The 15,840-nt window shown below is 44.6% G+C and overlaps 1 protein-coding gene across 3 annotated transcripts in view; it reads left to right on the forward strand.

Moving 5' to 3' along the window:
* The window catches only part of LOC144165239 (uncharacterized), a 40,340-nt gene that overhangs the window by 15,949 nt on the left and 8,551 nt on the right, over nt 1-15,840 (forward strand). For all 3 annotated transcript variants that reach the window (XM_077695374.1, XM_077695369.1, XM_077695381.1), the window contains one exon: nt 11,982-12,264. In XM_077695374.1, the coding sequence (XP_077551500.1) occupies nt 12,229-12,264 (36 nt within the window). In that variant the 5' untranslated portion in view covers nt 11,982-12,228. The remainder of the gene's footprint in view (nt 1-11,981; nt 12,265-15,840) is intronic.

Here is a 15,840-nt window from a genome sequence, read left to right on the forward strand (position 1 = left end):
CTCATCCGGAGCTTGTCTCTTTAACAAAAAAGAGCCGACATACTACAACACTACACACAATACATACTCACACATAGACTTGGCGATCGGCTCTTCTGTCCTCTTTCCGGTTGTTGAATGGGAAGTGGACGACAACCCCTATGGGAGCGACCACTTCCCTGTCATCTTGAAAGGCATTGATAAAGCCCGTAACAGTTCCATCTGCCATAAAAAGTTTAAGGAATCTGGTGCTGATTGGTTAAAATTTAAACAATTATCTCAGCTTTCATACACGTCCTTAAGCTATTTGGGCATTGACGAAGCCTGTGAACTGGTGACTGCACACATTCTTCATGCTGCCGAGGGTTCAATTCCGCAAACATCTCTAACACTAGGAGGCCGTGGTGGAATGAAGAGTGTAGGCTTGCACGGCAGGCTCAAAATAAGGTGTGGGGTGTCCTTCGCAGGTACCCCACTACGCAAAACTTGATTTCCTTCAAACGTGCAAAAGCACAAGGAAGACGCATTCGCCAGCAAGCAAAAAGAGATAGCTGGCGCTCTTTCGTACCGTATTTACACGATTGTAGGTCGACCCTTTTTTTCAAATATGACAATCCAATGTTGGGGGGTCGACTTAGAATCGAAATCGAACCGTTTACCGCTAGTAACGGCAAGAGAAACGAGAAATCGGGGGTGCTACGAGTTTTGGACAGCTTTGCACCCTCTTTCCCATGGTTATGGTCTAAAGTGTGAACCGCATAGAGCGTTTTGTGCTCGCGAAAATGCGCCGCGCTGACACTGCCGCGAATGCCACCCGCGCGCGCTACGCGATCGGCGGCGGCAACATGGCGGCGTCACCAGCCGCGAGGAGGTGCGCGTAGCTTCAACCGCTCTTTAAGATATCACTGAAGGCACAAACAAAGGCGTTTGAGCAGGAAAGGAGAAATGTGGTCGAAAACGACACTATAAAGCATCATCCGCGCCGCTAGGGAAAGCGCCAATCAAATATTGGCCACCGTGGTAAGCCTAAACATCTCCGGCGGCGCCAGCCGGCTGTCCCGACTCCCGAGTGCTTTCAAACTGCCGGCATGAAGAGCGCGTTCTTCGTCAGGCTTCTCCCACTGCCGCGCTCGTCACGCGTAATACCGAGGTAAACCCAGTAGAAGCTGCCGCGCGCGCGCGGAATCGTTGACGCGGGCGTCAAAACGTCGACCGCGCAACGCCGACGCGCACGAATCGCGTGCAAAAACGCGTCAAGAAGCGTTTTATTCGTCTCTAATAAACAAAATGAGTATTAGCAAATCCCTTGATTCAATGTGCGGCGCTAACGTAGCCCAAATCATATCAGATTGTTCAGTACACTTCCGAACGCTATGGTGGGAGATTAGTCGCTCAAAAGAAATCGCGCGCGGCAATCCTCCCTGTTCTGTGGCGCGGCCGCTTCCGTCAGCCGCCATGTTTGTTTTGGTATCGCGCGGCAGTGGCCGCTGCCGGTTGCTTCGATGGTTGTCATCTCGCAGCGAATGTTTTTTCCCGCTCAACCCACGGCGCATGGTTATTCAGGGTGCCAATACAAAAGCTTTTCTTTTTTAAAAAATACCGCGCATACCGCGATCGCACCGCTCTTGTGGAGAGCCGCCGTGTGGGTCGACGGAAAAGCTTCTCTTTGTGATACGATTTTCTAGGCGGCGCTGGCATTTTTTTTTTTTTTGAGAGGTGCCATTTTTGGGGGGTCGACCTACATTCGAGTCGACTTACAATCGTGTAAATACGGTAACTTTTATCAACTCGTACACAGATGCAGGCGAAGTATGGAACAGAATTAAAAAGTTTAATGGACGGAAAACACACACCCTACCTTTGGTCAACAGTACAGGCGATACCCTAGAGGAGCAGGCAAACACACTTGCGAAATACTTTCCATATGTATCGAGTTCTGCTCATTACGCGAATGCTTTCTTACGACACAAAACATCTATGGAGAAGAAACCGATTCGTGATAACAAAAGATCTGACGAACCATACAACACCGAATTTTCCATAACAGCTTTTGGTCGCCTTGGGAACATGTAAGGCTTCAGCGCCTGGGGCAGATAGTATATCATACACAATGATACAACATCTGCACCCAGAAACTCTCCGAACACTCTTGCACTTGTTCAACAAAATATGGGCGGCGGGATACTTTCCGAGAGCTTGGAGAGAAGCAGTTGTAGTTGCCGTATTAAAACAGGGGAAAGATGCCTCACTACCTGCCAGTTACTGACCAATAGCTCTGACAAGTTGCTTAGGAAAGGTTTTTGAAAAACTGATAAATAAGAGGCTAATCCATTTCCTTGAATATAACGGCATCCTGGACAGTTGTCAGGCTGGTTTCCGATCAGGTCGAAGCACAACTGACCAGCTAGTTGCCTTTGAGTCGTATGTCAAAGATGCTTTTATCCACAAACAGCACTGTCTTTCTGTTTTCTTTGACTTAGAAAAAGCATACGACACAACTTGGCGTTACGGCATACTGCTTGATCTCAAGGCATTCGGTGTGTCTGGACATATGCTAAACACTATTGAAAGTTATTTGTCGGAGCGGACATTTAGGGTAAGAGTAGGGACAGTGGTATTAAGAACATACATACAAGAAAATGGGGTTCCCCAGGGTGGAGTATTAAGCTGTACTCTGTTTATAATTAAAATGAATTCACTTGGGAAATCGTTGCCACCCTCAATCTCCTACTCAATGTACTATGTTGACGACGTCCAAATAAGCTTTAGGTCATGCAATCAGTCCATATGTGAAAGGCAGATACAGTTAGGTGTGAACAGGCTTGCAAAATGGACGGAAGAAAATGGTTTTAAATTGAATCCTCACAAAAGTACATGTGTTCACAAGACAGCGTGGAATTCGTCGAGAACCCGATGTCACACTGAACGGAGAACGGATTGCTGTGAAGAAAGAACACAAGTTTTTAGGTGTTGTACTTGACGGAAAACTAACGTACGTACAGCACTTAAAGAAACTCAAACAAAAATGCCTAAACACCATTAACATTTTAAAAGTGTTGTCACATCAGTCTTATGGTGCTGATAAAGGCTGCCTTCTACGTCTCTTTGTGAGTTTAGTTAGGTCACGTATAGACTATGGAAGTGTAACATACGGGTCCGCGTCTAAAACTGCCTTAAAAATGTTAGACCCAGTACTACATTTGGGCCTTCGCCTTGCCTCTGGAGCCTTCAGGACAAGTTCAATCCAGAGTCTTTATGTAGAATGCGACCACTGGTGCCTAGAGCACCAGCGTGCTTATACAGCACTCCTCTATGCTATTAGGACAATGTCTATGACGAATCACCCATGCAATTCTATTGTGAATGACATCTCATCCGCCCATTTGTATTTAGCGCGCCCGTTGATCCCTGCCCCTGTAGCCTTGCGTGTCAAAGGCCTTGCAGAGGAGATAGGGGTGTCTTTAGATGATGGCATAAAAACCTGTATCGCCGATATAGTCCCACCTTGGGACATGTCAACTATTCATTGTGACACATCCTTTAAACAAATTGACAAGCGTCGTGCACCCCGCGAATTGATTTTAGAGCATTTCTTAAGTTTACAACACAGATATCCATACGCCTCTTTTTACACAGATGCTTCCAAGTCTTCTTCTTCTGTGTCCTGTGCTGCACATGGCCCGGACTTTGCCAGCACAAGGACATTGAACAGAAATGTAGCATCTTTACAGCAGAAGCCTATGGTATTCTAATCACAGTGGAACACATTACACAGAACAAAATACAACAATCAGTCATCTACACAGACTCCCTAAGCGTAGTAACTGCATTGGATTCCTTTAAGCCCACAAAAAATGTTATTCTAAACCGCCTTTTTAAAGCTCTTATAACTGCCTATAAGTCAAAGCTAAAAATACTTGTTTGCTGGATCCCTGGACACAGTGGCATTCTGGGCAATGAAATTGCTGACCAGAATGCCACTTTGGCGGCCCTACGTAGTGGTGTTGATGTAGCGCAGGTCCCTCACCTCGATCTGAAACCAGTAATCCGGAGGGGAATCCGTAAATGCTGGCAGCACATGTGGGACACACACACAGACAACAAGCTCCACTCAGTAAAACCAAACCTAGGAAGATACACAACAGAAAAACAAAACAGATTCATGGAAGTATCCATCTGCAGACTGCGAATAGGCCACACTTACGCTACACACGCATATCTTTTGAATGGAACACTCCCACCTGTTTGTAACAAGTGTGGGGAACGGCTCACCGTCCTCCATGTGTTAATTGAGTGCACATTCTGCAATGAAGCCAGAAAACGGCATTTCCCTAAAATATATACCTACAACATTCCACTACATCCTTCACTGTTTTTAGGAGATGAACCTATGTTTACAAACAAAAGTCTTTTAAGTTGTCTTGCAGACATCAAGTTTTTAAAACTCATCTCGTACAGTGCGTGACCTCAGAGCCTACGAGCAGTGAGTGAGGCCCTCATGCTCCCTTTGTCCGCACGGGAGGCCCACTCTCGTCGCATGCTCTTTGGCTCGAGGTGCATCACGTTGCACCCATAATCCATTTCAGCCACCATTATGAACATCTTCATGCTTTAGTGGACGGGCCCTCTACACCCATATATACAGTATTTTAAGATATATCATACTCATTTCATACATATTTTAAGCACAAACATGACTATTGAAAGACCACATAACATAGTTCTGGCACTCTTTGGTCTTAGAAACCCTTGCACCAATAAATCACTAACATACATACACTGACTCTTCTACCTCTTCAAGAGGCCTTATATTTTCCTACTGGCGTACCAGTCAGCGAAGCGTTGCATGTGCGCTTGTGCAGCGCTTGTGTGAAGCGACCTTGACTTGGAGCTTGATACAGAGTACAAACTAACGAAGTAAAGAAAGGCACATTCTTCCATTCACAAACGTGTTGTGGCTTAGTTTCAACTGACCGAGCGAATTGCCATGACCCGTCGGCGGCCGGCGGACTAAACGTTGGGCCGACTGACTCGGTCGCGGAAGGTCGGCGAGCCGTGCAGTAGCGCAGCCAATTGCCAGCTCCTCTCCTGCTGACGTCACACGAAAACGCCAAAGAAAATGGGCGAGAGTGCAGAGAGGAGGACAGCATTTTCGAAATGATTTTTCTACTAAATAAATTCGCGTAAATGCGCTCAGAGTGGTCGAAACAGGGCCTAGGGACTCCGGACTACAATTTGCGCTCGTAATCCCGCATTGTTTACAAATCACTTCAGTGTCCCTTTAATGCAGCCGTTATATGCAAATAGTGAGCGCCAATAGTGGAGGTGTTGACAGTATTGTTTGAACAAATATTACTTGCTGAGTTGGAGCCTCATCTGTTGAACTGCGATGCATTCGACAATCACATTTAAGTTTTGTCGAAGAAGATTGCCAACGTGTATTTAATAATCAGGTTCAGCCCATTCCGACTGAAATCATCCGGAAAAACTTGCACGCACAACGGTGTATGAACCCAGCAGACAGTCTATTATTTCGCAAAATCTGCAAACGACAGATAAGGACCAGAATTGAAGGAAGCTGGCTAGCTAGTATGCCTTCGTATTTCTTGCGGTTTTTAAGTGCGTGCGTTTTGTATAAGTCGCCTCATAGCCTGTGTTGTGATAAATCAGGCAATTTTTTTTTTAATAGACCTTTTTCCAGTACCGGTCCCTCTAGCGGCCGCCACGACGAACTAAAAATGGCAGTAAGGCGCACCCCCACGAAAGTTTGGCTTTCCGAGAACTCGTTCACAAAATATCCTGGTCCTGCAGCCCCTCCCGCACTGACCACTCAGCCGCACCTTTCACATGAATGCCACGGTAGCAGGCGAACGTTCTCGTGACTAATCTGCCGTGTTCGAAGCGCCCCCCCCCCCTTTTTCTTTTTTCATTTTCGTAACCCCCTCACTGGCAGCCATGTGCTGGCAGCGTGGTCAGTCTCAAGCGTTTTCGCCCCTTTTCTTAGAAATCCATTATTGTATGCACGTACGAACCCACCACGAGGAGTCCAAAGAGAAAAAAAAAGAAAACATGCAGATTATAGCCGCTCCCTAAGCAGGAAACCGAGGGGCGCGCTTTTGTTTATTTTGCCCGAGGCGCCTGCCAAGAATGGCGGACCGGCAGCCCGCGCATGCGCAGATCGCTACTGGAAAAAGGTCCATTGGTTACTCTTTTATCGTGTGTAACTTTTTTTCTTTTGAAATTGTCTAAACCCTGGGGTGAATAAAATTTGTGTACCGTTTGTTGCTTCCTCTGTGTGCCTCTCTTCTGGAACGTTTCAAGCAAATATGCCTTACACCGTGAACGGCTGAATGCGTATTCGCTCATATGTAATCGCGTACGGCACATATGTAATTCTGTAAACAGTTGCTTTGGGAGGCAGTAATCTGTTGTTTTAGCCACCCTTTTCTTTTTACGCAACCAAAAAATTTTCGATGTGGCATTGAGTCGTCTTGAGCGTGAGCGATTTCGGCAGCTTCCCGTCGCCACAAACACATCAAAAGGTGCTGAGACCGTGCATACATATAAGTTGTCCTGCAAATACAGTGTTCTTGAGGCCCTCAAACACTGGTTTTTCTTGTGCATCTTTGTGTCATGTTATGTACAATTCAGCCTTTTTCAAAAAAAAATTCTTCATTGAAGCCTGATTCGCCTTTCGGAGAGGTGTCTTGTATGACCAGCTGAACGGATTTCTTGAGTTCAAGACATAAAAATGGCGGTCAAAGATCCTTGTGAATTCAGGCGTGCCATGAGCACCTTTAAATTGCGGATTCAAGCTTTAATGTCAACTCACAAAATTCGAGTGCGTTTGTCACAGATGAACTGAGAGTAAGAACTGTAAAGCGAAATTTCATCTTTGGTGATCTAATGTTCGTATGCACCACAGAGTGCACAAAGGCGAGATGAGGTGGGACCAGCCCAGCGGATGTAAAAGTTGAGCATAGGAACTCTACATCGGAAGCTGGTTAACGGGACCTTGCACCGACGAGATTCAGAAAAACTGTCCTATTGCCGCGTGGAGATAAAAACACTTATAAAGGCACTGCTTTCACAAACTCGTTGGGTTATTTTTGGTCGAGGTAAGACGGCGCAGTAGTTATAGAAACTATGCTGAAAAGGGTAATTGGTTAGAAACTACCGTAGATGAAGTTAAACGCAGGCCGCGGCGGCTGCTTTTCTGATGGAGGCGAAAAGCAAAAACGCCCGTGTGTACGAGATTTCGGCGCACGTTAAAGATCCCCAGGTGGTCTAAATTAATACGGAGCCCTCCACTATGGTGCGCCTCATCGCCTGCGTTGCATCCGCACGTTAAACCCCACAATCAATCAAGTTAAACGCAATGTAGACAGTTAAAATATAGGCCGACCGTCGATTCTTAGCTAGCCAATGAGCTGCGCTTCCAGGTCAGTGCATACAGGCGACCCAACGCATTTCCACTTAATTAAACAGTGCACAAATGTGATACGGTAACGTCGACTAGAAGGACGAAGGCGTTTAGCTAGTCGACTGGAAAGATGGTAGTTCTGTTCTTTGGTTCGTTACCGTGACGCTGCCCTCATTCATGAACTGTGAACCGCAAAAATTCTGGCGCTACTTATCCAAAGATCGCCCTGTCATTTCGCAACTTACATGTGCAAACAAAATCGTAACTGAGCCTGACGTCATCGCAACTGAATTCAATATGTTTTTCCAATCTGTCTTCACACGTGTATCTTCTGAAGCAACAATCCCACCGTATTCTGTCAACTACCTAATGCCAGAACTTGTAATTGACGAACATGGTATCTTGTGCCTCCTGTCTAAACTTGATTTAAAGAAGTCACCGGGCCCCGACAATATATCAAATACTTTTCTTAACAGATATGCTGTTTGGATTAGCAAATACTTCTATAAATTGTACACGACATCTTTGGCAACACTGTCAATTCCTGACGACTGGCGATGGGCAAAAATTATTCCGATACATAAATCTGGTTCCAGAGTCGAAACTAGCAACTAGCGTCCGGTTTCACTAACCATCACATGTTGCAAGATTTTGGAACACATCATTTTTAAAGCTATCATAACACATTTAGAAAGGAATAACTTACTATACAGTCGGCAACATGGTTTTCGATTGGGCCTATCAACCGTAACCCAGCTTGCAGAGATGACTAATGATATTGCTAATGTGATTAATGATAGATGGCAACTAGATGCAATCTTTATCGATTTTTCAAAAGCGTTTGATGTCGTTCCCCACCATAACCTAATTACAAAAATGCATGCAATAGGTATTGAGAGTAATATAATTTCATGGGTAGAGTGCTATGTGCGAAACCGCAAGCAATTCGTTGCTTTGAACGATGAGGTATCAGGCAATTTAAGTGTTTTCTCTGGCGTCCCCCAAGGATCGGTTTTGGCACCAATTTTGTTCCTTATTTACATTAATGACATTCATTTCAGCATTAACTCACCCATTCAATTACTGCTATTCGCAGATGACTGCGTCATATATTCAACAATAAATACAACGGAAGACCAAGTTCAGCTGAATAATTCCTTACAATTAATTCATGCATGGTGTAAAAAGTGGGGAATGGCACTCAACACCAAAAACTGTGAGCATAACTTTTACAAATAAGAAAACTCCGGTAAACTTTGCCTACACTCTTGACAATAATGAAATTGGTAAAAGTAACCACGTGAAATATCTGGGCGTAACGCTTACATCTAACCTAAGCTGGGAGACGCACATTGAGGCTGTGTGTTCTAAAGCACAAGGAAAATTGGCGTTTTTAAGGAGAAAGCTTCGTAAAGCGCCTCCTGCAATGAAACTAATTGCCTATAAATCTCTTATAAGACCAGCCCTAGAATATGCAGATATCATTTGGGATCCATATCAAAAATATCTGGTTAAGAAAATAGAACGGATTTAAAACTTGGCAGTTCGGTTCATTTTTTCAGATTATTCTAGGCATACCAGCGTAACAAATCTGCTGAACAAAGCCCAGCTTCCCTCACTCACACGCCGCAGAATAACTTCCAAACTAAAATTTTTATATCTTCTTTATCATGGCCGTTTTAAAATTTCACGAGACGATTACCTCCTTGAACCTTTTAAACATTCCTCACGAACAAACCATAACAAAGTGCTTCGACAACCTATTAGTCACACCAATGCTCGTAAATACTCTGTTTTTCCCTCCTCTATTTCTTACTGGAACCGATTACCGGCAAGTGCTGTAAACTGTGAGACCGTGCAATCATTTAATGATCATATTCAGGATTTGGAATTTGTATAAAATATAAAACTCATGTGGTATTTGTTTCTGGAAAAGAGAAATCCAGCTGTTAATTATTGTCTTTATTACCTTTGTTTCTTTATCTTAATAATGTCATGACTGTTTTTTTTTCCCTTATATATTTGTGCCTCTCCGTGTGACCATGATGTATGTAATACTTCAGTGTGTTTTGTTGTACCACTCCTGCTTGGACCGCCGAGGTCTGCAGTATTTTCAAATAAATAAAATAAATAAAGATGTTTAAGTTTAGCAACAGCAGTACTAGAAAGCTGCCGTGGTACGTCTGCGCCGCGGCCCGCCGCGGTCGGCTGCAGTGGCCGCCCGCCGCCGAAGCAGATGAGGCGCCGGGAGTAGCGCAAGACTAAGGTCCCTAAAATTACTAAGGTAGCGCCAACTGCTCCCACCTTCTCCACTGCCCTCCTCTTTTTTCTCTCCCTTCACCCGCGCCGCAGCAGTCCCTTTAACTCCGCGGCGGGGCCGCCATTTTTGTTGGCTTCCTCAGAGCAGACGTCCTCGCAACGCTTCGGGCCGGTCGCTGCAGTTTTCGTGCAGTTTGCTCTTGTTTTCGCGCCGCAATCGCTCTTTGGTAGCATTAATAGTATTTCTAGAGCCCCGTTTTACCAACACGCATCAAGTGAGGCTGTTTTGTTGTATATTTTTGTCTAGAAGGGGATATTTGCGGGGTGGATGCCGCGGACGCATACGGACAGCGCGGTGTTTGTTTACGTGTGCGGCATGCTCAGGATAGCTCGTGAACGCGAAAGGATCGAACGTGGACGTTTCAAACTGCTCTGTTACCTAGTATTTCTAGAGCCCCGTATTACCAACACGCCCTAAGTGAGGCGGTTTTGTTGTATATTTTTGTGTAGAAGGGGATATTTGCGGGATGGGTGGCGCTGGCACATACGGACAGCGCGGTGTTTGTTTACGTGTGCGGCATAGTTCGTGAACGCGAAAGGATCGAACGTGGACGTTTCAAATTGCTCTGTTACAGTAATTCCGTTCTTGCATTTGCGTGATTAAGTTGTGGTCGTGCAAGCGCTGCACAGAGGGCTTGCGCATGGTTCGCGGTGACCTTGGTTCGTGGCAGTTCGAGCGCTGCGCTGGCTTTTTTGCGTTCGCGTTTTTGCGTTGTAGATCATTAGGCAGCGCTCAGTATGCGTCCCGCATTAGCTACTGACATTCATGCCACCTTTATTCCGTGCACTTTCCGGTGCTTTGACGCTGTTGCAAAATATATGTCACCTTCACGTCGTTATAGGCTGCGGTCAGGGTCAAAGTTCTTGCATCTCCTCGTTGGCCTCGCCCATAATGGCTGTGCTTTTGGCAGTGCGTCCGTGGCATAGCAATGTTCGTGCGATTGGCGTTCACAATTACTTGGAGTAAGGCCCTGTCGGGCATCTGGAAAAGGCTAGCACAAAGAACATGCAGCTAAAGAATGCGCTCAGCTTACAATTAGCTGTAGTGCCCAGTTCTATAATAACTACCGTATTCCAAGGCTAGAAGCGCGCTAACAAGCGCAATTGTGAATCCTTTTTATGCTGTACAGCTAACATTGATTCATGTGTGGGCTTTGATAAATTACAGCTTGCTACAGCCGAGCTGGCTGTGACTGCACTGACCTTATTCGAGCAGCCGAAGGCACAACTCGGCATCGCGAAGCTACATAAAGTGACGCCGACGCAACACTTGTTTGAAACGAGCAGCTCACTCTTCGGTTGTTATACGCTGGCGGCTTCGATAAGGCCTGCTCCGAGGCAGCTGAGCTTAAAATGGTGAATTTAAATGGACAGTGGCGGCGAAGAGAAGAAAAAACAAAACGCGAGGAGCAGGTACTACGTCACTGGCCGTTGGCCAATGGCGCGCGGCGTTCGCCGGCGAAAAACAAAATGGCAGGAGGAAAGGAGCTTGGGCGAGGGCGAAAGGCGGCGAGATCTAAAGATGGCGCTACCTTTGTAATTTCAGGGACCTTGTGCAAGACTTGACTGCAGCGCCGCTAGTTCTCGCGACCGCCGTTTGGCCCACCCTCCTCCGCTGGCGGGGATGCGGAGCTCCGAAACTGAGCTTATTCTAGTAACGTTGGCCCATACCTCGTCTATTAAAAGCTATTCTTTACAAATGAACAGCAGCGGTGGAATTTCGTTCTGTTGTTCTTTTTTTTGGTCCATCTCTATTTCAGGGAATGTGCTAGCCCACGCATTTTCTCTGCTCGCATGTATTTGCGCAGCTGGTCAACACATATTTATAGCTGTAGTTGCTGAATTGACGCTTGTAATACGCACAAAAAAAAATTGCAGCACGGTGACCAAAAAACCAGCCAATGACAAGCGGTTTTAGGTACAGAATGGCAACCGGTCCGGTGTCTAAAAAACCGGTCGGGCCGATCAAAAACCAAGCAGCCCCTCCTCCACTCCCTCTTTCGTCTATTGAGTGTATACCAGTTGTTTAAAACTGGATTTCTCCAATCATTGCTTTGTTTTTTCTTTTTTTCAGGACAATGAGGTTTTTCAGGATGAATATTCATTTTTTACTGTCCGCTAATCATTACTTTCAAGATTGGGCATCCAAGTGAGGAGGTGATGTGCGTAATCTTATCTTTAATGAGTACAGCCCTTTGCACGCGTGGTTGCTTGGCGTTTGAAAACCAAAAGTGTGACTGCTTTGCCGTCCACCACGCAGAAGCAGAGCGGCACAAGGTCCCTGGCACGGCGGCACAAGTACTGCTGGCCAGCAGTCTTCAGACATCAGCGCTACCTAGTTCCTGTGTTCGTGCCCACAGAGCTCCCCGCGAGGGTGGACCACCCACGTCGACTTTGTCACGGAGCTCGTCCTTGGACTAGGGCGTCTCTGAAGCAGGCAGCTCCACCATGACAAAGGAGGAGCAGGTCCCGCAGAGCTTGCGAGGCTCCCCTCCAACTGTGGTCTTATGATCCCCAGGGCCTTGGCCACCCAAAGCAGAAAGGTGATGTCTCGCTTTCAGCCTGCGGTGAATATGCCCCGCCAACAGGGACATTTCTTCTATCAATGCCAGGTTGCTGCCTTACCTAGAGGTTCTTTGGGCTCCTGGTCACGAGTAAAACGTTCTGTTCAAAAGCTCTACTATGGTAATGACACTGCTGCTGACATAATTGCCCCAAGCAGGCAAACGCTAACCAATAAGCTCATCAGCGCACTGAGCCAACAGGGTCAGGATGACTGCCTATTGCTGTGAATGCTAGGGGCTGCAAGAATCTCTTTTGCAGAGCTGCCTGGCAGCGCTAACTGGGTGTTGCTTTTTACGTTTGGATGACTAGTCGGTGCGAATATGAATATTCAAATGTAAGCAGACCCTATACTTTTGAATTCATGTAATTGGATGTTTCTGAAATGAAGGGCTCTCCGAGATGAGTACAATGACTTTTATATCGAGCATTTGTACCAGGGTTCGCACAGGTCCTTGAAAACCTTGAAAACCCTTGAATTTAGAAGTGTCAGTTTCAAGGCCTGGAAAGTCCTGGAATTTTTAAATGATCCTTGAAAACCCTTGATTTTTCCGGAGAGAATCAATGGTCCTGTCTTTTCACAAGAATTTAAAGTGTTTGTCGTGGATTTTAGGTGTTAACAAATGTAAAAAAACATTGTAACAATCAACTTTCAGTGTATTGCATGAAATTACAAGTTTGGTAGATTTTCATTCTTACGAAGCAACATTAGGAGCAGGCACTTATCAATCCAATCTATATCACGATACAATCCAGTGAAAGCCAGCTTCTGTTCTCTATCATGCATCTTCCATCTAGTCTATGGACGGTTGCTCATTGCATGCTTGCTGTTCCTCATACGCTCCATCAACGTTTGCTTTTACATGAAAATGGTGGACGTGTATAGTTCATCCTGCCTTGAAACAACACTTGCTCGATTTAATTTCAGCTGATACTCTTGCTGTCAAAGCAGGAGATGCACGCAGCATTAACTAAGTTTTGAAATCAATCAGTCTCAGCAAAACACAAAGAAAAAAGAAAAACCTCTAAATACCAGCCATGATATAAAAAAATGAAGCTGGGGGAGCATTTACGAACCCGTTAGCACCTATCTAAATGTGCACTAATGTGCTTAGATATTGTGCAACAAAAAACTTTTGCATTGTGTTGGAAAAGTTATAAATAATCCCAGATAAAACATTAGACGGGGACCTTGAAAATGTGTTTTGTGGTCCTTGAAAGTCCTTGAAAACCCTTGAATTTTTGCTTTTGAAGCCTGTACGAATCCTGTTGTACACACATTACTTTTGTACCGTACAGACCGGCAGTGGTGCGATGAGACCGGTGACGCTACGAGCGCCCTCCTGTCATGGCGGCCGCCTTGGGGTTCGTTTAGTCGAAACTGAAACTGACACAAATAAATGAGGCTGTACATAATTATTAACACTGCGGTTGACCGTCATATGTGCCATTTTGTGATTAGTCGGCTGGTAAGCACCCATTACACCGAAAAAAGCGTAATACGAAAATTTCAAGTCAGTATTCCTTAACAGAGATGGCAAAATTATTTCTAAAAGTTAAATTACATTGCTCATTACTTTCCTAGAATTTTGTAAAATGTAATTAAATTGCATTAGAAATTGCAGGTGGCCAAAAGTAATGACATTACATTACTATTACTTTTCTAAAGTAATGAAATTACTTTGAAATTACTTTAACAAAAAATCGTCACTCATACACTGCCAACTCATATACACTTTATTTACACTCATATACATATACACTGCAATCTCAAAAATATTTGTTTATACGCCAACTTATGTACAGTTTATTTACAGCGCTATACATTGATATGCTAGATATCTTTATTACATATCAGAAGGAGCTGTGATTCAAAGTGGGCATCGGAAAGGTGTCTTTGTTTGTATGACAGCGTGCCTTTTGCCATGCTAAAAAGACGCTCCATTGGCGCAGATGAGGGCAGGGTTTTGGTGAACATAATAAAGAACTTTTTCGTTTTCGGGTACCCTTCAAAAACAGTAAGATCAACAATGCCGTTGCTCCTCCAAGGCTCGAGTTCATCATTTGATGACTGAATGGGCCCGGTCCTCTTGATCTTGAAGAAGTCATCGTTGTTTCCTTCGCGTTTGTAGAGTTCCAATACCCAGAGACTCTCTGGGCATTGGAACTCTACTTGGTTAATTTTTCTTGGTCAACTTTTTATGCCGTAAGAGAAGTGGACAGGCTATATTGTAGTCAAAAGTTATTGGGAAAGTAATAAGTAATCTCCATGAAATTACTCGCGTGAAGTAATTTATTACGTTACTGAATTACCAACATTCAAAAGTAATTCATTACATTACTCATTACAGGAAAAAGTAATTTACTGTAATTCAATTAATGTAACTTCATTACTGCCGATTCATTGCATTACATCAAAAAAGTAATTTACTGTAATGAAATTACTGTAATTTCATTACTGCCAAGTCTGCTCTTTCTTCGCGATGGCACCATAGGCCATCGTTCATTGGTGAACAATGATTTTCAAACCTCCTGCAAAAACTAAAAACGGCGCTATTCGGGCAACTGGCGCCATCTTGCGTGTTCATTGGAAACTCCTTTTTTTAAATTCACTTGCCATTTGCTTACATTTCGCATGGGTAGACAGCGTCACGAGTGAAATTTGAACCCAAGGCAGTGGTGAGTTGGGCGAAAATGGCGTCCTATTGGACAGTCCTTGAGTTAATCCAGCGATAATTGAAATGCTGTGCTTTTGCATTGCACAGTCTCTGTGACTATACAAGGGAGCTCAGTGCCCGGGCTATATGAGCTATATCGAACGGAGCTCAGGCCATGTCAAAGTGGGAGTGCCTATATTAGCCTTGCCCTAGCTAGCTGCGTCTTTCAGTTTCAGTGGTTGTCTTTTTCACACCTCATTACTGTAGAAATCGAGGCTGGCAGTGCTGTCTCACCACCACCTATCTTGTGGTTCAGAATTAGGAGGAGGAGCTTTTGGATTCCACCTCTTTCGCCTTGGGCCTACTTGACATTCACACTTTTTTTCTTTTTTTTTTTTTTTTGTTTCGTGGGTACATGTTTGCACATTGAGCCTTAGCTAAGATTGTCTTGCATATTATGCACTTACTGGGATACCAAAGTGTTGTTGTTAGCGTCTACCACCTGTAATATGCATTTTATTTTTTTTCATGTATAAAACTAAAAGTAAGATGTATCAGAACAGGGGAACTAATTTTTGCAACAGCAAAGACAGGTGATAAATTCATTGCTTTGTTTCCGCTTCATTTTCCTAAGCATTGGTGACATTTACTTGCAGTGTAGCAGGTAATGCTTGCACACTTCTAAATTTGTGGCATCTGCAGTGTACAGTTCACATTAAGCACGTAGTGCCATTCATTATTGGCTTAGGTGTTCTATTTAATACCCTTGTGTTTTGAAGTAATCGTACACTATAGTGAATTTGCAAAAGATATTGGATATACTGTAAATTACTGGAGCGTAGCCTGTACAAAAACAGGAGCACATTCTGGGAAAATGAGTGGGCCATTTTTTGTGAGAAT

This window comes from Haemaphysalis longicornis, unplaced genomic scaffold, assembly GCF_048455015.1.
Source record: "Haemaphysalis longicornis isolate Haplotype H1 unplaced genomic scaffold, Haemaphysalis longicornis Haplotype H1 scaffold_1, whole genome shotgun sequence".
NCBI lineage: Eukaryota > Metazoa > Arthropoda > Arachnida > Ixodida > Ixodidae > Haemaphysalis > Haemaphysalis longicornis.